Raw genomic sequence first — 22,103 nt, 5'->3', positions numbered from 1 at the left:
AGGGCCTGCATATCTTTCACAGAATATAAATGAGAACTACTGTTAAAAAAAGAACTCCTGACACTTGTTCACTGTAATATTTCTTTTATCCACTTTTAATGAGGTAGTTTCTTTCCTTGTCCTTTGACCAGTGATAGAAATACCACTGTAATTATTGCCTCTTGCTGAGCAGCTGATTGCCAGTTCTTAACATAAATATAAAAGATTCTGCTCAAAACTGATGAAACAGGAAGCTCACATGAGATATTAACAACAGGCAGTGGAAGAGGTTTTTGCCCCCATATAGTGCTCTCAGTAGCCGCCAATTCTGCAAGCAAAGCCAAGCTATGTGAAGCAAGACTATCATGATTTTATGTCCCCCACTACCACCTGGGAGGCTCACTTCTTACATTTGCACAGGGCTCATTAAATGAAAACTGCAGTCATTAGATTGGTAGTTCCTAAAAATTAGGCAGAGCAGGTTTGTTTCGTGCTAACTCTAAACATTAAACAGTAATAAGGATTTTTTTAATTTGCTTTTTTTTCATTAAAGTAAATATATGTGCCTTTGAATTAACATAGGGAGCAGAACTGCACTTCCTGGAACAAATAAAATTGCAATGAAATCTAAAAGCTCATCCCACGAAATGCAGAATTATCTCTCATAACTCCTCACATATATAAAGGGCTCAACTCATCTGACTAAATATAGAAATCTAATGCTCCTTGAGTCTTCATAAGGCATCCAAGACATCTACAAAAGAACCAACAGATAGCTACTGTATCTGCCAAGATGAGGGACCTAAGGGAGACCTACACATTTTTGAAGGTTTGACAGAGGCCACAAGATGCCTCACAGCACTCAGATAATGACAAACACCTACATTTAGTCAATGAATCACGGCCAGAAAATGTTCTTTATAAATAGTCTTCCACAAGATGCTATTGTACATCATAATTCCAAACCGCTCATTATCTGCTGGAAGTTCATCTGCTTTCTAACAATAAATAGCTCTGATTTGAGAAGAGTGGGACGTCTAAGGCCATTTGGTATAAACATTTGTCCTTTTCTAATTGAGATGTACTCATCTCAGTTTTGAAATCACATGAATTATGTGCTTTTTGTTTAGATTACTTTTGTGTTGCCAGTGCACTGTAACATCTGCTAAATAACAGGAGCCCTGTGAGTATAGCTGAGACCCCCCAGGATAAAGTATTATTAGAATCCATTAGTATTGCCAATCCTCTGGGCCGTGTAACATTTCCTTTTACGCCATTTGTAAACCAACAACTTTAATTATAAATCAGGCTGTGTATCCTAAATTAGTTGCATCCTAATGACTAGCTGCAGTTCTTAGTGCAAAGGGAAGTGATAAAAATTTATGTACTTTCAGTATCTAAGCATTTACAGTTCTCAGACACCTCCCAAGCAGTCAGTCTACCAAACCTTTGTTTACCTTTTCCAAACACTACACTTGGTCTAAGGTGGTTAGAAGGTAGGCTAAGATCTGTCCTGGCACCTCCTTTTCAATTATTTCCTGCCTTTTCAAAAACAGTATTTCTCAGCAGTTATTTAATAGTTACCAGAATGATCCCAAATATATTCCTCTTTAACAACAGAGGATTACAGAAGCATAGAATATTCAGAATTGGAAGAGACCTAAAAGGATCATCAAAATCCAACTTCTGGCCCTGCACAAGACATCCCCAAGAACCACACCATATACCTGAGAACACTGTTCAAACACTTCTTGAATTCTGTCAGGTTTGGTGCTGCGACCACTTCCCAAGTGCTCAGCAGTGGAGCAATAAAAATTGAACAGCCTTCACGTCAGTGAAGCTCTCAGCCACCCTCTGGGTGATTAACCTTTTCCTAATATTCAGACTAAACTTGCCCTGACACAGCTTCATGCCATTGTCTCATAGAAGAGCTAAGATTTTCTTAGTTTCATAAAGGAAACACAGATCTTTAACTTTGACAAATGTACAGAGAACAAATGACTTTTATAGAATTATGCCCTTTGTACTAAATGAAGGATCAGCCCTGCAAGTTATATTTAGTCATGAAGTGATCTGCCCTATATAAAGCAGCCTGCAGCACATATTCTCTTTGGTAGTGACAAGCAAATGTCACCCAGAGCAAGAACTCTCTAAAACCTTACACTAGCAATGGATTCCACCTCCTCCTCGGTGACTTGGGGAAGCTGAATCCAGAAACACAATTTATCTCCCTGACAGGACAGGGCTCTGGGCCAGGATTCCATAAAACTTATCATCAGGGTATTAGGGAATCCCTAGGGAATTGCCACTGCACCATATCATCCTCCAAACAGAAGATGCCCAGATAGATAGACCAACAAGCAAATTCTTTACATCACTCTCTGAAGCAAGATCAAAAGAAAGAGCATTATTGTCCCACAAGGTACAAATGCTTATAGGAAAAATTCTTGCAATACACTTGAGTCCACATGCAGAGCTGACTTAGCCATTGGTATGTGCTGTGCATTTTTTAAGCCAGATTTTTATGAGAAAAAAATAATTACGTTGTATAAATTATTTGCTTGAATTTAAAAAATGGAGGAGAATTTTTTTCTGTGCCATAAGCAATGGAAAGTCAGATAGGTAAAATTACTTCTCCAGGCCCTTCTGCTGAAACCATGATCTGATACAAGTGTATTTGTAGCTTCAGACTGTGTGACCAAGTGTAATTTATAGAGTTTATCTAACATGGTGCTGCAGTACATGCAATTTAGATACTGCAGTTTAAAATACACAAATGGGCTTTCAAAGACAACATTTCTTCCATGTCGTTAGAGACTGGGTGTGAACAGTTACTTCTGCTTTGCAGATTTTGCACAACAGCTCTTTTTATATGACTTTATGAATTTAGGTTACTTTTCATTAGTTTTACTATCGAAGTGAGGACAGATTACACAGCTCCTCAGCAAGATGCAAAGTGGCTCCAAAGGAAATATTGATGCTGTTTAAAAGACAGATAACTGCCTTAATGAAGCTCCCTTTCTTTTTTTTCCTTGTGAAGGACTGAAGAGTGAAAAATAGTTCGCGTTCACAAAGGCTACACTAATTGTTTGCAGTGTCTGAAAAGATTGTTTGGATGAGGTGAGGTGAAGGTTGTACAGTTTTTATCTGACTTGTGCATTTGGGATGTGAGAAATATCATGTGATATATTGGAACTACTGAGTGGGGTTCAAAAAGGAAAATCGAGCATTTCTCTACTGCTTTGTAGAACTCAGTAGCACAGACTTTCTTTGAATATCTGCCAAAGAAATAAATAGGAGATAGGTCATGAAGGCTTTATGTCCCGGAATAAATTCCTTAATAGCAGTTACAAAACAAAAAAAAAAGTTTTTATCTGTAATTTCCTATTCCTATTGCCAAAGTTTTAATTTGCAGCTACATGAAGGTCTTCTGCTTTATTCTGGAAGCATTTAAGTAAAAATGCACATTCTAATCTTACATGAAATCAAATTATTTTAAATCATGAGGACAAAAGCAGTCCCAAACGAGATTTGCTGTCATTGTTCAAAATGCTGAATGTACAAAGGGTATGAAAATGTCTTTACTTCAAGAAGGTTGAAATCTGAATAGCACTGACATGTGGTTTAAAGGATTACAAAAATCCTGTTATCTCCATTATACAGATGGGAAATTGAGGCACAGAAAGAATAAAAACTTGCCCAAGGTCAAATAAGGAATCTCTCCAGATATAACTTTTCTCTCTAACATACCTCAGTATAACTTTATAGTCACCTAAGAAAGAAATGTGGTAGCAATCCACATAACATACTTCATCATGGACATCTTTCTCTTATCATTTATTTCTAAAATAGGTTCAAACCAATACTGTCAATCTCCTCTGAACACAGTTTAGTGGTGTACTTGGCAGTGCTGCATTAACAATTGGACTTGATGATCTTAAAGGTCTTTTTCAATCTACAGGATTCTTTGTTTCTACATGCTTATGAAGGACACTGTAAAAGTATGCACGCACCAATTAATGAAAGCTGAGTCTATCATGAAGCTGTCTGGACTATTTTTGAAAGGATGGAAAGTTAAATTAAATACTACAGCCTCAGAAGCTGTCATTGTAAAGGAAAACATTGGGACTGATCTGGTGCCACACACAGTTTACAGCATGTGAATCTGATGGATATGGGTTCCTTCCATCACAGTGGTTTAAAGCAAGGAGACTTGTACTGATGCCTAGACTTGTAGCAGAGCGACTCAGCAAGGAGACAAGGAGAACCAGGTCCTTGCACTGCAGGAAGATGGTGACACAATTTAGTGCTGACTTGACAGGAGGAAAATTGCAGCATCCATACATGATAAATCACATGCACCGAGCTGAGTGAACAGCTTGCAGTCAGCACTTCCCTGTGAGCAGCGCAAGCACCAGGACCACAGTGTGAAGCATCTGCTCACAGTCTTCCAAGCTTACCAGAGATCTCAGCATTTTCAGTCTTCTGATGAATAAGGAATGCCAAATGACTTTTTTAGAGGTGGTTAGGAGATTGGTAGAGGTGAATCATGTTGGCAGTATCTAAGGTCAGAGAGCAGGAAGATGCTTCTAATCGTCTTTAAGGAAACATTTTCTTCCAGCCCTAGACAGCAAGTGTCTCTTACTGCTCATATAAATGAACTAAGAGCCAGATTTGGTTCAACAGTTTCTCTAGCCTTCATCACAATCAGATTCATGCTTGCCTCCTGTCTCAGCAATGCCACTTGCTCCAGGTACACACCCCAGTGGTTACATCCCTCTTTCACGGAGGCCAATCTTACCAATCCTTATTCAACAAGAAAAATAATGTGTATGTGAGAATTAATTACACAGCCTCCATTAATTTTTTTCCCTGTTGTGATAGAAGCTACAATTAAAATAAAGAAGTTGGGTTTACTGCTCATTCCCTTATGTTCTTATCCCAGATACGGAGAAGCACTGCTTTTAAATTATCTCAGGGTTTTGCTCATACTGAAGTGGGGTTTTTTGCTACGAACTCTTTCTTTAAGAGGCAAACTTGTCCAAGAAAAAGTCTCTGCAACCTAATTTTCAACAAAGCCCACTTTAATAGTTCCCCAAGATAGTAATGCTTAGATGTTATCCTTCTACTTTGGCCCCAATCTGCCCCTAATAAACGTGCATTTTGAGGATACCACTGAAGAAACAGCTTGCACATTATTCAGCCATGCTGAGGTACGGGGACTGACATACTGCTTTAAAGGCACTATGAAGGTGAAAAATTATTCATAACTGTTTTCTATAACTCATACTTTGTGTCATGGTGAAACAAGTACTGAATGTCTAGTCTGGCTTTTTATAATATTAATATGCACCTGATAACATGATAACTCTGCTTTGCATGAGTTCTGCCTTATCACTCATATTTGTTTTAGAGAACTAGCATGCAAATATTTTAGAATTAAAAAAGAAAAGGTAAATAACACTGGACACATTTAGAATTTGATTGTTCTAAATTCTCTCCATGACATGCAAAATACAAAATGCCACCTCTTTCTAGCAGCAGCTAAAGGCACACAGAATATCCCTGACAGCACCTAGCATTTTACAGAATAAGGCACTGGATAGCAAAAAAAAAAAAAAAAAACCAAAACATCTTGAAATTTTGAATGTCAGCGAAACACAGTCATCCCTAAACTAGATCATGTTTGCTGTTTCACAGAGCACACCAAATCTGCTTAACAGTTTGCAGTAAGACAGATACACAACGCATATCCTCCAAAAGTATTTTAAGTCAGCAGGATACAATGGTAAAGACCAGAACATGAGCAGACTATCACCTCACCATATTCCCCTGACATGGAAAGTTAAAACTTATCTTCACTTATCGTACACAGTCAGATTTCAGTGTTGTGCCCCTTGCTGAAGAAAATCTAAGTTTCCAGAATGTTTCATGACTCAGGTACACCCTGCTGCTGTTTCTCAGGCCCTCCATCCACCAGGCCCACAGAAGATAAAAGTGTCTTTTGTCCTGCAGAACCCCTATAAAAACACTAGAGATAATTCCAAGGCCTGCACAGAAGCAAGTCCACTTGCCAAAAGCCTTTGAAACTTCTCAAATCACTGGGTATTGCTCAATACACATTCACTGCCTCCACTGAAAATCATGTCTGGATTGTCTAAAAAGCTCAAAATGTATGTAGAAAAGGAGGCAAATGTAGTAACAGTGCACTGGTATGCTGCTCCCTATATTCTAAATTTCTGTGGTTGGAGCAAAAATTTCTTGTTTCATTGTTGGCATTAGGATGGTCAGAAAACCTTCCTTGCAACTAAAGGAAACAAATTCCCTTGAAAAAACACATACCAAGCACATTAGCTGTACACTGGAGAATTCCTGAGACATCTTCAGTTTCTTCATTGCCAGAGCAGTCTGTGTAGGAGCATCTGTTTGATATATTGTGAAAATTCTTCTCTGCATCTCTGTAACTACAGGAAAAAAAAAAAGTTATAACAACTCATACAAATGCAAAGTCAACAAATGTCTTTCAGAAGTGGTGGCAAAGGATTAAGGATTAATTGCCCCATGATGGGCAATTTCAAGATTCAGCTGGACAGGGTGCTGAGCTATCTTGTCTAGACCATACTTCTGCCAAGAAAGGTTGGACTAGATGAGCTTTAAGGTCCCTTTCCAACCTGATATTCTATGACTGAAAAGAAGTTGCTATTCTCTTTTTATAAGAAACATTCCAGTTCATTGAGTAGTCGCCGTCTGATGGGATTGTGCTGAACAGCAGTTTACCATTTACATCCAGGTTACATATTGCTATTCCAAAGCATCTCTAAGAATTTGAGAGAAAAAGGTAAAAATTAAATTAAAAAGCTTATCATGGAAGGCTGTGAATTGGAAAGCACAGAGCAAAGCATTACCATGCACCTTTCCCCACCTCACATTAACACTTACCCAATAACTTGATGCTCAAAATACTGCAGTGTCTTTTGAAGAGTCTGCCGAATGGTCTGAGGCTACGGAAGAATAATTTTAAAAATTGTGAGATTAGGGAATTGGAGCACAGTTCAATTAACAGATCTTTTCACGCACTGTTTTTCTTCAGTTTTACTCCTCTTTATCTTCTACCTGCCATATGCCCATCGCAACAACAGATATTAAATATTATAATTCGTTCCTTGTATCTTACTTCACCATTTTAATAGGAAGAATTTTACAATGCAGCATAATTAATACTGCTCATAAGGCTAGTTGCACATAACAAAGGAGCCACTTCACTCTCAAAATCAGCTCTCGAAAACTATCACCCACCAACTATCTCAGTAATTAAAATAATTAATTTGAAATAGTCTGCAAGAAAATGCCATTATTTTGTGATGAAAGTATCACCAGGAAAAGGCATTGAATTTTTAAACTCTATATGCTCCCTAGAGAATTTTCTAATAAAGAATATTATAAAGATGCAATTTATTTTGGCTTATTTTCCTACAAGCTATAACTCTTCAGTCATCTTTCAGATACCGGAAAGTCAAATTCTTCAGAAGAAAATCATGACATGCTTCAAGCACTTCTATGCTATTTCACTTTAATAGGTGTTCACCAAACTACATATGTATATAATTGTCTTTATTTGCAGTATTACCACTACTACAGTGTTCACCAAAATACTTATGTATATAAATGTTTATTTTCTTTATGTATATAAATGTTTATTTTCTTTCTTTAGTATTACAGCTGCTGAGGCTACTATTATTTTGAATGAATTCATGAGAGATTTTTTGGCAAATAAAGGACGTGTGATATCCATGTAATTTCCTCTCTTGAATTTTCCAAGTCACTTATGACAAAATGTTATTCCTCAAAAATTACTAGCTTGTATCAAATCCGAGGTTCTTCACCTGTCTATTTTGACCTGGTGCCAGAATTCAGACAGAGATACACAAATTAGAGTTATAAGTTTTTCTTCTGTATCAAAAGCACACATGGACATTTTGATCAGACTCACAACAACACACACTGAAATTTTAGAGGTGTTTGGTCTTTTCCTGCCTTTTGGAATAGACACCTAATTGTTTTAGAAAGTAATAGTCAAAATGCCCCTTAATTAGAGGAATCTCATTCTAAAACCACAATCACCTTTGAAAGTCTCAGATTTTGCTTACTGACCTACAGATTCAGCAGTTCAAGAGCTGAGCTTCCCACTCTGCTCAAACTCTTGCCCATGAGTTTGTCCTGATGACACCAGGAAGAAAAAACTGTATACCAGGCTACACTAGGTGTGTACGACTGCAAAAAATTTATTTTCTAATGCAAAACTGTAAGAAAGCGTCTACGCTTTTGTATTAAAGAATTTAATTAATTAAATTGTAAAAATTAAAATTTAAATGTATGCACTCAAAAAGAGCATAAGAGGGCTTATAGGAAAGATGGGGACAAGCTTTTTAGCCAGACCTGTTGCAGTAGGACAAGGGCAATGTTTTAGAACTAGAAGAGGACAGAATTAGACTAGATATGAGAAAGAAGATATTTATAGCAACGGTGGTGATATACTGGAACAGACTGTCCAGGGAAGTGGTAGGTGACCCATTCCTGGAAGCATTCAAGGTCAAGTTGGATGGGGCTCTCTCTGGGCTGAAGATGCCCCTGCTCATTCTAGGGAGGCTGGACAGAGGACCTTTAAAGGTCCCTTCCAACCCAAACTATTCTGTGATCCCATTAACAAGAAAAAAAGCTCAACATAGATGCAAACCTTGGAAAAGGTTTTTCTTGTTAACTCACTATTAGGTAATCACTTTACTTCTCTGTGGGAACTAAGTTACCTGTGCCAAAAGGCTTTAAAAGTTGCATGTTCTCTTGTAAAACACAATGGAAACACCATATGAGTGAAACCATCACATTTCAAAAAAACATCTCCTTCTCAGTGGTACAGCACATGTTGAAGCCTTCAGGCCTAATGGGCTGCAAACATATTTAATGGCATGTTCTCACTGAGACTCAGAAGCTTTCCTCTGCTCAGAAGGCAAAAAAATCCACTCTTTACATCTAGAAGAGATGTATTTCCTCACAGCAGCACCAAAGCAAAGCAGAATAGCTTTAAGCAAAGAAGTGAGAGCTGCCATTTCCCATCTCCATACAGCATTTCCCTCAGCCCCACTCCCTCCACACAGAATATCAGTATTCCACCAGCAACTCCTCTGACACGAAATAGGGAATAATAGAAATGTTTGATTGCTAAATTAAATCTCCATTCTGGTTGTCCCAAAGTGCTTTTACAGCAAGAATATGGAATGCAGCAATGCTTGGTATCATGGCAGAGAGGAAGAAAAACAGCTTCTTGTCTTCTCAAGAAGTTTTGCAGCTTAGAGCACCTGAGCAATCAGCCACAGATTGTCTTTGTCCTTCTCATACCTGGACACATACTGCACTCCTTAACCAGGGAAAAATCATTTCAACTACCTCAAGATTTCACAGTACAAGCAATCTCTTGGTCCTGAACTTATTTCAGTGGTAAACATCCCTTCTCCTGCAGTGCTGAACAGAAAAAAAAAATCCCCATGTTAACTTTCTCTCCTGAAAGCTAAATCAGTTTCCTAGCTGTTGTCAGACAATTCTAAACAGCCCCATGAACTCACACCACTTTTCACTGGCAACTCCTATCGAATCCTAGAAATTAAGTACAGACAGAAATAGGATTTACTATTAAAACATGGGTCATAAACAGAGCTCAATGTAATGCGCTCAGAGCCAGAATGAAAACTGATCCAAGAGTCACAAAGTCTTTCTTCATCTCAGACAAGAATTATAATGGCACGTTGCTGTGCATTGTTAGAGTCACTATGCTCACCTTCTCAGTTTGCTGTATTTCATCAATGGTGAATGTCATTTTGCTACAAATGTAATTCTGTAACCAGGGCCATGTCTAAACAAAACAGTGAGAAGAGATATGACACCTGTTTGCCTACAAGGGCAGTTTGGGGCACTGCTTCTTCCACTTCTGCTAATGCATTGCTCACGAGACAGAGAATGAGCAGGAAAACATTTCCACCTCTTTTCTTTTTCTTTTTTTTAAATTCAGTAACAAGACTGGATGGAGGCAAAATAGCTAAACCTTCTCCTAGCATGGCACACATGACCTCTCCCAGAAACAGAGTTCTGCCACTTAAGGAGGTAAAAGACAGCCTTTAACCATATACCTCCTCCACTGTTATGCCATTTAGGTGCTCAGTGCCACTTATTTACTGAAGAGGTTGTAAAGTTTCATGGCTACTTAAAATTATAGGATTTAATGTAAATATAAGCCAGGGACTATTACCTAAACAATTAAATGTCAACAATTCATTTTGATTATGATGATTGACTAATATTTGTATGCATCACAAGAGGAGTAGTCACATCTGTTCATGTGCCTAAGGACAAATCAAAGTAAAACAAATTCTTGTTATTTCTAACTGTAAATTAATCCAAGGATTGCCATACCAGATCACATCCAAGCTCCATATGGTATGATGACATGTAAGGTATAAGGAAACACTGGAGATACTCAGATTGATCTCTTGCATGGCAAAGAATAGAGGACTTCACTAAAATAACTCTGAATTCAGACATCAGGCCATGGCTAACCCTAATGTGTCAGAATAATTTGTAAAAAATTACAGAATCAATAAGTCATATCGGTTTGAAAGAACCTCTGGAGGTCTCCTAGACCAACATCCTATGCAAAGTAATTTGAGTTAAAAACTGGTTCTTCAGACAAGTTTTGAGCTTCTCCAAGAATGGCAATCTCACAACCTCTCTGGAAAACCTGTGCCAGCATCCGGCCAGCATCTGGACCCTCATGACATCTCATTTCTTTCCATAATTCTGATTTTAAACTCCCATCTTTCAGCTTTTTTGCCTCTCATCCTTCTTCCATTCTGTACCCCCAAGGAAAGCCTGGCTCCATCTTCCCTACACACCCTGCTCAGTTCAGCTATAGACTGCATCTTTCTGCTCACCCTCTTCTTCAGGGAACAAAGCCCCTTCCCCAATAAGCATCATTTAAAGCCGCCTTCACAAGGCTGTGCAGCCAATTAGAGATTACCTCAGATCACTTTGCTCAGCAGTCCTTGCTCCTCAGAGCATACCCCGTGTCCCTGGAGATCACAGCCTGGCTAACAACAGCCCCATCACAGCTACAGACTTCCTGCTAGATGTGCCTGCACCAGCCAGAGCCTTCCCCCCTCCACCAGCAGGAGTGAGGAGACCCCAGCTGGGCACCTGCACCCTTCACCCTTGCACTCAGAGCCATGTAGTCACTCCTGACTCCTCAAGGTCTTCCCTGGCTGCATCAGGGGTGCCCACATGGATGAGCAACGGTGGTCACAGTCCAGGAGACAAACAAGCTTTGGCAGCCTCTTTACAAGGCTCATGTGAGAGCTCTTGGCAAGCAGCAAACCTCCTGTGACAGCACAGCAGGCTGGCACACGAGGGCTTCTGTCTCCTCAGGAGAGAGCTTCTGATACCTACCACCCTCCTCTTCTGGAACCTTCTAAGGGCTGAGGCTCTGCTGGATCTACTGCCTCATCTGAAGGGAGGGAGGTCATCTCTCTCACCTCTTCACAGGGCACTTTACCTTCTCTGTACCTGATGAATCACAGGTGGAACAGGGACCTTAATTTTGCTGTCAGCAGTAACCAACCTCCAGCCTTCTCACTCTTGAAAATTTCCACCCTTGACTCTCAAAGCTTATCTCTATTTTTCTCTCCTTCCTTTCGACATGGAGCTCAGGTTCTTGGCTCTGCAGGGCCCAAGACAGACTAAGATCTGTCCATCCTCCCTCAGTATCTACGACAGCTCTTCCCCCTGGCACCTCACTGCTCTCTGACCAGAGTGCCCGGCCTTTGGCACCACCAGGCAGCAATGCCAGCGGTGGCAGCCCTGCCACAGCAGCCACTGTCACTCTGCCAGCCACCACTGTTCAGAGGATGCACTCCTAGAGAAATGTGCCCTTCCTGCTAGATCTCATCCTGCTCTCCAGTAGCGCAAAACTTGTTCAAGTCCAGAAGATAGAGGAGTAATAGTTCCTCAAAAACTCCGTTTATGACTAACTGGAGAAAATCTATACGAAGACATTTGGCTAAATGAACTTGAAATATTCCTGATTTTTAAATTCAGACAACTTCTTTTGGAAAAGGATTCTAGTTTAAACTGTGGGGCTTTTTTCTTTTTCTGAGTTCAGTTTTCTCTTCTTGCAGCTTCATTGCCTCAGTTTTCAAGGCAAAGGGGAAAAGAACTTCCACTTTAACTGCATCCCTTCTTACAAATGTCTTTCCTAAGGCAATCAAACATAAACTTTCCAATCTTCTCAGAGTACAGAGATTTTAGCCTATTCTCTAGCCATCTTCTGTTGCCTCTGAAATGTCTTTCATTTGATTGCAACACCTTTGGAAATAAACGATAGGGCTCATCTGCCCAACTGCAGGCACCCACAGTGATTCATTTAATCCTCTGGTTGGCATCTAATACGTGCCTGAGGACTCAGTCTTTATAAATACCCATTTCTTTCTTTTGTCTAGAAGAGACGTTGATTGATTGCTACAGACTTCGACATCTTAAAATGTTGAGGTAAGGACAGACGAACCCCACACTGAGGTGACAGAACTGCACACAGTATCCCAGATGACTCAGTCTCAATTTACATAAATGCAGTTTCAAATTCTCCATGCCATTCCTTTTGCATCCTAAGATACCCAGATGGAATTAGGGAAGAAAGGGGCTGTACAGAACACTGCCAAGAGAGCAGCCAGGTACACAGACAGTTCCTCCTTAACCCTAACAAAGTTGCAAATATTTTTTCCTCAGAAAAGCTAAGTGGCTCCTAGCTGAGCTTCAGAAGGGCTTCAGCAGTCATGCTGTTAAAACTTGAGTGCTTAAAATTTTAAACATGGAAACTGAAGCATTGAAGAGCATAACAGGCTCTGCTAGAAACCACTTTGCTTCTATCAGAATTTCTTCAAGTATGTTCATTGGGTCAGGGGGCCCTCCCACAGTGTTGTGCCCTGGGGAGTTGCAAAGTCCTTCCCAGAGAAATCTGCACCCCTGCATGCAGGAGAGCCTGTGGACCTCAGCCAAATCAGCACTGTGACACTGAAAGTTTTAAATGCTTCAAATTTCAAGTGTTCAATCATAAACTGAGCAGATGTGTATGATTTTAGTCACCAGATTCACTGCTGGTGATCATTCATAAATGAAAACCATTTCTTTTTTCATATTTCAAAACCAATTTTAGTCAAGCCTTTGTGCTTAGGTGACTGCAGATCTCTAAGCACACACGAGCAGGTGTGCATCTGGCCCATCCAAAAGAAGATAAATGGCAAAACAGTCATTTTCAGTCTGCGTATTTTTAATATTTACCCCATGATCATGTAAGCAGTGAAAAACTGTTCCCTCCCTGTCCTTCTGGTCTGCAAAATATTGAATTAAAGAGGTTGTAAACAAAGAATCAAGGCTCCAGTTGAAGACAAACATTTATCAACACTCCCAAGTGCCAGGAGTGGAGAGATAAGCATTGAAATTGCTGCGACTAGGGAAAAGAAGAACTGAAAAAGAAAAGGAACGCTCCTTTGGCATCCAGCAATGTTCTGATGGTGCAGAAAGGAGGAAAACTCCATAGCAGGTCCTGCACAGCCAGCATTCTCCCTGTCCCATTCCCAACAGCTGAAGAATGGAATGATAGGGGACAGAAATCAGAAATGGAGAAACAGTTTCACAACATAAGCAATCATCTGAAATTTTAAAAAATAAATAATCTTTAGGCGTTTAATAGTGCTTTTGATAATATAACCAGGAAAAAAAAATATAGGTCTGCTCTCTAGATTCTGAACATTTTAGGGTGCACCTATTTTTTAACTGCTTCTATTTGAGCTAAAAATATATCTTCTTCATGAAGACCAGCTTCCCAATTCCAGATGAAAGCACCCCCTGCTTGCAGACCTCCATGACTAGCAGCAGATTCGGTATCAAGAGAGGGAGATGCATAATCCCCAGGAGTGGACTGTCTGGGGATCCAGGGCAGGGTGACTGACAGCTGGAGGCAGAACAAGCTGCCTGCAACAGCTCACAATGATCCAGACAGGACCGTGCGAGGGTGCAGCACCCGAGCTCAGCGCATCTCGCAGGCAAACCTGAGACATTTCTGCTCCTCAGTTCATACAAACTGGGGTCCTCTTCACAGAGAAATGCTGGTGCACATCAGAGAATTGCCTTAATTTAATAAACAGCATTGAGATTAAGAATTTTGCCCAATACTATTTCATGGCAACAATGCAAACACTGTGAAGAAATAAAGCAGAGCTAAATAATGACTAGAAATTGTAAGTTCTGAATCCCCAGCTGCCTTTCAGCTAGAAGAATCACAGATATTAGGGATGGAAATTGCCTATTATATCATCTAGCCTAACTCCTTGACAGTGAAGGATAAATATCTCAGGGTGCTATCCCCTGCAACACCAGCTGCAATCACTTTTTTAATCTCTGAATTTCAGCCTGGTCTGAAATGGACAGAAAAACTGTTCTGTGCTGCAGAGAGAACGTGCTCAGTAAGATTATAATAGATGATCTATTACTAATGCTACCTGTTCATCTTTTAATGCAACTGATATCTACTACATAAAATCATCCATGCTACTCCAGCAGACTGATAGGAAATGAAAAGCTTTATAGGTCGGTCCTTTTCAAGGATTTTTCTTCTGCTGCGATAGAAGAAGAACCAATTTCCCCAGTGTAACTGGACCTAATTTCATATGCAGCTCTGCATAGGTATTTATCCCTTTGAAACCTATGGACAAACCACAGATGTTTTTAATCTTCATTCTGAAACTTAGTTTGAGAGTTGGCAAACCGACACATACAGAAAAATCTGGATACAAGACAGAATAACTTCTTTTACTGAAAGCACTTCATAGCAGCCTTTGACATTAGCACAAGAGGTAGAAGGCAAGAGAAGGCTTTCCTCTGTATTAACATTTTGCATTTTATCAGAGTACAACCAACTGCTGTGAGGTGGTAAATGGCTCTGCTCAAACAGTTTCAAATGAAAGACATGCATGCTCATTTTGATGCAGCCATGATGGCTCACTGCTTTTGTAGGGGCATCTATTAATGATCATGACATTCTCATCTCCCTTACATCTTTCTCTATTTGCACCTGCACACTCTGGCCAGGGGAGAGGCAGAGGAAGTGCAAAGCAATTTAGATCAATTTTGTGGGATCACCACCAGTGCTGCCATGCTCTGCTCTGCCAGCCAGCAGTCCTGATCTGCCCGTGGGCAAAGCCTATTCCCCAGCAGGGATATGCTCACTGCTTCCAGGCAGCAAACATGTCTGCAACCTATGAATGCTTCCGACACACGTTTTCTCCAAGCACTGAAGGGAAGTTAAGATTCAGCCTGAAACACCACAAATATTAAGAAAGCCAATATTACTGTGACTGGTCTAAGCATTACATGTCAAATACTTAAACTTACACTCAATAAAATTTCATCAAGGTCAATACAATGCTGCAGGCCCTTGGCCAGATAATTTTCTTTTAGTATTTATTTGCTGAAGCTGAATTTTCTTTGCATCACATGTTAAAGTGCTGAGCATGAAAAACAACTAAAACCCACTGTGATGCTCATATTGATGATATTTTCCTGAATGTTCTTGTTTAAGACATCACAACTCCATTTCAAGCTATGAAATAACAGATTGATTGACTACAGACTGCTTGCATGACCTTCTGTATAACTGACTTTTGCCTAGGTTAATTTGGAAGATACTCGGTAAAAGTCTGGTTTTATTATACTTTCAAAAAAATCATTCTGCTTGCTTGCTGAAATGAGAAATTAAAAGTTTCTCATAGAATGCGCCTCTCTTCACCATTTTCATGCTTCACACCCACATTCTTGAGAAGGTTGTTACTCATATAAGAAGCTTATCCAGCCTGGGCTACTAAGTGAATAAGATCATCACAGCAGTGATATGGGTATCATTTGACATTACCTTATTTTATTCAGAAAGACAGGCACAAGTCATTTCTACAACAGCAGAGCTTAGCTATACACAATGTGTTAATGTAAGCCATTAAGAGCTCAGAATACTTGTGCAAAATCTTTCCAAAATCTTATGCAAAAAGCAATTTGCTACCTCTCCTGCTAGTGGCAGCAGCTTGCTAAGGGAGTAGAAGTAAAAAGCTAGTAAAAGGAGTAGTACTCATGGACACTAAGTGGTAGAGGTTTATGATGGAGCCACGTTTGATATAAGCTGCTACACTGCAACTTCTCTGCCAAAAGCCCACCTCCGCTCACTGGAGGATTCACTTGCAATTAAGCAATTTGAAGTTACAGTAGTTCTGTGACATAAGTCATAGCCTACACACCAACATAAATGACTGACTTTACATTCACTATTCTTCCACTGGCAGGGAAAGGGCTGCATTCAAAAAGACAGTTCTTAAATTCAAACTATTTGGCGGCAGCCAATAGCAGCTTCCTAAATAACACAGGAAAAAAAGTGTTCTTACATTAATGTGTTCTGAACTGGGCATTTAAAGAATAGCAGAAATAATTCTAAGCGAACAGAAAAGTGTAGCAGAAGTGATTTTCACTTAACAGTTTTGTAAGTGATGCGTTACATTGGCCTTTCAGAAAATAAAATCAAATTGAAGTGTTAGTCAGTTTAATGCTGTGTTGTGCTGTAATTTGTGTTTCAGAAAGATCAGTGCAGTGCTTAGGGGTACACAGATTCCTCTGAATGCACTCGGTCACTCTCAGCTCCTTTAGGGACAGCCTATGCCTCTTAGATGGGAGCAGAGTATTTGACTTTTCAAATCAGTGGCAAATTATGTTTTTCTGATTTAGATTCTATTTTCAGCCTGGTATTGGATACAAGTCAAAATAGAACTGGAGCAAAACTGAAAATTGCTGCAAGGAACTAGAATTCAGTAACATACTAAACTGCACTTTTAAAGACTCAATCTATGCCAACTGGTGCCAGGATACTGTTCTCCTATAGTAGAGCTCCTAAGGGCAGAAAATATTATTTTGATAATGAATAGCATATAATATCATGTTCTCTACTTATAATTAATCAAAATGTATGTCTTTGTGGGTGTAAAATTCATCCTTTAAAATGGAACTCAATAACAAAGCTGGAATCAAAAGGAGAATGTATCATTAAATTTGATTGTGATGTACATATAATTACCGCGTTATTTCTTAAAAACAAGGTCATAAATCAATGTCCCTATTAAGTTCCCAACATTTTATTATTTATCTCCAATAAACTGAACCCAGCCTGGTGACAAGGGCAACTGTTTGTTTTGGGAGCAGCTGGATCTGGCTCCAGATTTCTCTGATCAGAGTGCATAACCAAAGACCATTCGACAGCGGTTCAGATGAAGGAGGACAGAGGGACATCTGTGTTCTGTCAGGAACATGATTTAGGAACATGTTAGAATGCTTAGGAGCTGCCTTCACAATTACTCAGCCCCGTGGGAACATCACAGGGATCAAAGGCTGTGAGAGGGCAGGGACAGTCATGGGGCAATCTGCAGGGAGCACGGTTGCCAGGACCTTGTGAGCCGATGGAGCCACAAGAGCTGTGTGCAGAGCCCGGAGTTTAATGCGCTGGGCAGCAAAGTTTGGTCCTGCCAACCATCATCGTCACACCCAGGTGCTGAGCACAGCTCCCCGGCCCCATGGAAGGCTGTGCCTCCACCCTTCTGATGCCAGGGCACTTGGCTACACAGCAAACTGTGGGAGGCAGCAGGGCAGCAGCTTGGTGAGATGTTCAGCACATGCACAGTTAGTTTGCTGAGTGAGGCTGAGACAAAAGAGCTGCCTCTCCTTGCATTGTGGCTGCTCTGCCTCCCTGCCTGGTGCACCCTGCTTCCCCAGCACAGCTTACTCACAAATGCCAGCGGTGGGGTGTGGATGGAAGTCTCACCACACACTTTTCCCCAAAATACAGAGCTGTTTCGGTGGGACGTGAGCCCTATCATCCTTCTAGCTCTGGGACTCAGAAAAGAGGGGGCTTGCAGTGAGCACATTCCAGATAAACAGTAGCAATCCTTCACCCATCCAGGCATGTCAAGGAACATTTACAAATCCACAGGAACATAAAATGAACCCATGTCAAAAGAGGGATCAGGTGCCTACATCCTCTAGTGTAACTACTGCAGGGAAAAAATCTCCAATAATCAATATAAGAGAAAAGGTGGAATATCATGCCTGCTGGAAAGTGCTAGAAGCTGTTGTCCGGGAGCAAGGAGAATGGGGTGGATTCAGTGCTGCAACACAGTAAGGCTCACTTTTTGATATTTTTCCACAGTTCCGTAAAAAGTAATGTTTGTGCAAAGTCATACTCAGCTAAAATTGAGATTACAAGATTGCAAGTGATTAAAAAATGCAGTAACTTGTTTTCACTGTATTTTAGTGTAATAAATCTTGAATATCTCATTACTGCATTTCTTTGTACAGAATCTGGTACAATTGACAGTACAGCTGTACTAACTCATGAATGAATTGCACAGGAGAAACATTTCGTACACATTTTTGCACTACCACTCCTAAGATGAAGCCTTCTTGCTGCTCTGCCCTACAGACACCCCTCTTGGGTGCCCAAAGCTCTTTTTCCCCTTGGATGCACCTTCCCATTCTGTTCAATGCTCTCCACATCCCCAGAGAAGCTCTCAGTAGCTCCTGGTACCACTTAGAACTCTCTGCATGGTACAGTAGTATTAAATACACACACAGAATTTGTCTTCAGTGAAAACACAAAACAATGTTTCACTGAGTGTTCAATCCTAGTCATTGCTGAAGGAAAGCACAAAAATCTACAGCTGAGTATAAACATCAGGAACCTGTAGCATCCTTCAACTTTGAAAGCTGGAATGAGGACAAAGAACTGCTGCATTCATGTTTGAAGAGACAATGTTAGACCTTCCAGGCTAGATACACAGTATAGACATCTGTATGCACACAGATATGTTTATATACTTAACAGAGACCCCTATCTATAGTAGAATGGAATGAAGATCTATCTACATCTATAAAAAAGTATTAGAGCTTTTTGTTTAGAAAGAACATCTGCCAGTGCTCCCTTTAAACTTGCCTTCTAATTTAACAAACAACATAAATGAATCCTATTAAATCAAAGTGGGGTTTTTTTACTTCTAATTAAAGTTATTCCTGATTTATATCAGTAGATGTGAAAAAATAATCAGATCCAAAGTGTTAGACATATGGCAATTTGACTTGTTGCATGAAGGCATATATTCAGTATCACAGAGCTCAGTAAGAAAGCACCAAAATAACAAAGCATCTGAACAGTGGTTTCTCTGAGTGAAAAATAAAAAGGCAGGGGACTTGGTTCTTTCCCTAAACCAAGACTAGGACAAGAAGACTTCTTTGACTTAATGACATTAATTTATGCCAAACTGAGTAAGATGGGAATGAAGCTGTAGTTAGGATGCCAAGATAAAAAGGGAAATTTTAAGTAATGTGTATCACATTAAGATTCTTAAATAACCTATTTTTTAGCAACAAGGGTTGCTGTAATTACCTCCCAGGGAAACCATGAAAGCTGTTGTTTGGGACATCAAAACCATGTTAGATGAAATTTTTGCATTCTTAAGCAAAATTTCTCTGCGAGCAGGGAAGAAAGAGGACTTGGATCTATCAGAGTTTTATTCATGTCTTAATTCAAGGAATGTGTTTATTTTGAAAACAAATTCAACAACTTATATGTAAAACTGTAATTGTCTCTTATAGCAACATAACACAGGAAATAACAGTCAAAGCTTAGAAAACACAAATACTAAGGTTATCTCAAAATGCTGCGCTGAACTACTTCTGAATACTTCAAATATTTGGGGTAACATATGCTCTAATTATACCATTGCCTTACTATCAAATTAAATAGCTTCTCTTTTTTTAATATACTAAAACAAGACAGGTCACCTGAAATATCATCTATTAATATCAGCATTACAAGACCAGATTCCCAGTGGAGAGGGAAAAAAAATCAATGGGAAAGAAAAGTCTTAACTGCAGCTGGATGACTATTAGCTATTTAATGCACTAAAACTTCTCCCATTAAACACCCTATCAACTCCTGTCCAGCACTTAAACTCCAAACAGAAAAGAGTATATTAAAACCAATGAAAACTGAGAGTTGATGGTGATGAGACTCATAAGGAATTTCCAGAGCTGTCTAGTAATATGAAAAAAGATGATCTGATGGCACAATAGCAGATACAGTTGCCCTGCACATTACACTACTTGTTGCCATTAATGTTTCATGCTTTAATACATTAAACTATCTCAGAGCCCAAACAAACATTCAGTTGCAGCTGAAACTTCAGGAGGAAATTTTAGCAGTGATCACAGATGTATGTACAGGAGCATAGCACAATCATAACAAAAAGGCTGGAGAAAAACCTTCTTTTTTACACTAATCTACAACACTGATTACAGTGTTGAGAGACACTGCTTTCAGTCTTACCAGCATATGTTACAGGCTCTACCTGAATTCGCTCCTGATGTTAACAGCACACAGACAATGGGTCCCTGACTCTCAACTACAGGTGCAGCTATCTAGGCAATCATTAAGTCGTGGATTTCAAATTCTGCTTTAAAGAAACTGACCTGTCAGTAATGTCTGCGCATCCAGGAGGCACAGGGAAATCTGTTGCTGAAATATTTCCGAACACATAGCCGGAACTTTGTTTTGTTTTACCCTATTCAGTACAGAGAAGCCCTACAAATCTAAGAAGTTCACATTCCCTCACTGTTCAGGAACAACGTGCACGTCATGCATCACACAGATGTAACTTTTTATATAATAAAAATATAAGAAAAAAACCGGTCGCTAGTACCAGTGATAAGCACTTTATTGCTCTGATTTTATTCAGAGAGGGACTCGGCAGAAACGATAAACCCAGCCAAAGCGGCAGCTGCGCCTAAGCGTGACTCCCGACCCGATTTCCAGCACCGGGCCGCCGGCAGCGGCACTCCCGCAGGTCCGCGGGGCTGGCAGCCGGCAGCCGGAGCGGGCACGGAGAGGCAGCGGGCACGGAGAGGCAGCGGGCTCCAGCCACCCGGCGGGACCACCCGGGAGGGGGGCGCGGGCACCGCCGCCTCTCTCCCGACAGGGACCCGAGCCCCGGGGCAGCGGCGGGGGCGGGGGCCGGGCGCGGGGCACTCACTCACCGCGGGGGCCGTCAGCCGGCGGATGCTCTCGCCCAGCGAGTCCAGGTTGACCCGCCGGCGGCGCGGAGCGCGGCGCGCCCCGGCGCTGGCCGCGGCGGCGGCGGCGAAGGGGATGTCAGCGGGGCCGGGGGGGCTGCGGCTGCCGTTCCAGCAGAGGCGGGACAGGGGACACTCGCCCTCCTCCTCGGGGCTCGTCTCCGGGCAGTCCGAGCCCAGCGAGCTGAAGGACTCTGACGAGATCTTGCGGCGGGACATGGTGCCGCGGGCGGGCCGGCGGCGGGCTCAGCGCGGGGCGGCGGGCAGCCGCGGCGGGCAGCGCCGAGCTGGGCGGGCGCGGGGGCGGCCGCCTCGCATGGCCGCGGGTGCCCCTGGGCGGGCGGGAGGCAGCGGCTGAGCCGCCGCGCCGGGGCCAGCGCAGACCGCGGCGCTGCCCCGCTCCGCGGCTCTCCGCGCCGGTTCGGGAGCGCGGGTGCCGCGCCGCGCCGCGCCGGGAGCCTTTAAAGCGGCGGCGGCGGCGACCGCGGTGGCTGCTGCCCTCCTCTGCCTCGGCCGCCCGCCCCGCTCTCCCCTCCCCCGGCTCCCTCGCTGCTCCGCGGGGATCACGTGTTGTTTGGAGCCCTTTCCCCCTCCTCCTCCTCCACCTCCTCCCGCCTCCCCCGCCCCGCTCGCCGCCTGTCGCGCTCGGCCCCGCTCCCCGCGGCCCCGCTGCCCCGCGCCGCGGAGATGCCCCCGGCGGGGCGGGCCGAGGGCAGGGCCGAGGGCAGGGCCGGCGCGCAGCCGCTGCCGGCTGCCGGGAGGGCGGCAAGGCGCTCCGCTCTGCGCTTTGGAGCTTTGGAGCTGGGCTGGGGGAAGCGGGGAGGTGGCCCGGTACCCGCGCACGGCTCCGCGGGGAGCGGCGGTGCCAGCGC

General features: G+C 41.9%; 1 protein-coding gene across 3 annotated transcripts in view; it reads right to left on the bottom strand.

The window, feature by feature from the left end:
- GUCY1A2 (guanylate cyclase 1 soluble subunit alpha 2) overlaps positions 1-21,724 on the bottom strand; it is a 221,038-nt gene extending 199,314 nt beyond the window's left edge. For all 3 annotated transcript variants that reach the window (XM_071434160.1, XM_071434161.1, XM_071434159.1), the window contains exons 1-3: positions 21,196-21,724; positions 6,919-6,980; positions 6,322-6,443 (exon numbers count right to left, since the gene is read on the bottom strand). In XM_071434160.1, the coding sequence (XP_071290261.1) occupies positions 6,322-6,443; positions 6,919-6,980; positions 21,196-21,450 (439 nt within the window). In that variant the 5' untranslated portion in view covers positions 21,451-21,724. The remainder of the gene's footprint in view (positions 1-6,321; positions 6,444-6,918; positions 6,981-21,195) is intronic.
- Positions 21,725-22,103: the final 379 nt, after the last annotated feature.

The sequence above is a fragment of the Agelaius tricolor genome, unplaced genomic scaffold (assembly GCF_023055355.1).
Source record: "Agelaius tricolor isolate 1412-34295 unplaced genomic scaffold, bAgeTri1.0.p SCAF_9, whole genome shotgun sequence".
In the NCBI taxonomy this organism is placed as follows: domain Eukaryota; kingdom Metazoa; phylum Chordata; class Aves; order Passeriformes; family Icteridae; genus Agelaius; species Agelaius tricolor.
Note: the sequence above shows the minus strand (reverse complement) of the source record. Positions and strands in the feature narration are given on the sequence as shown.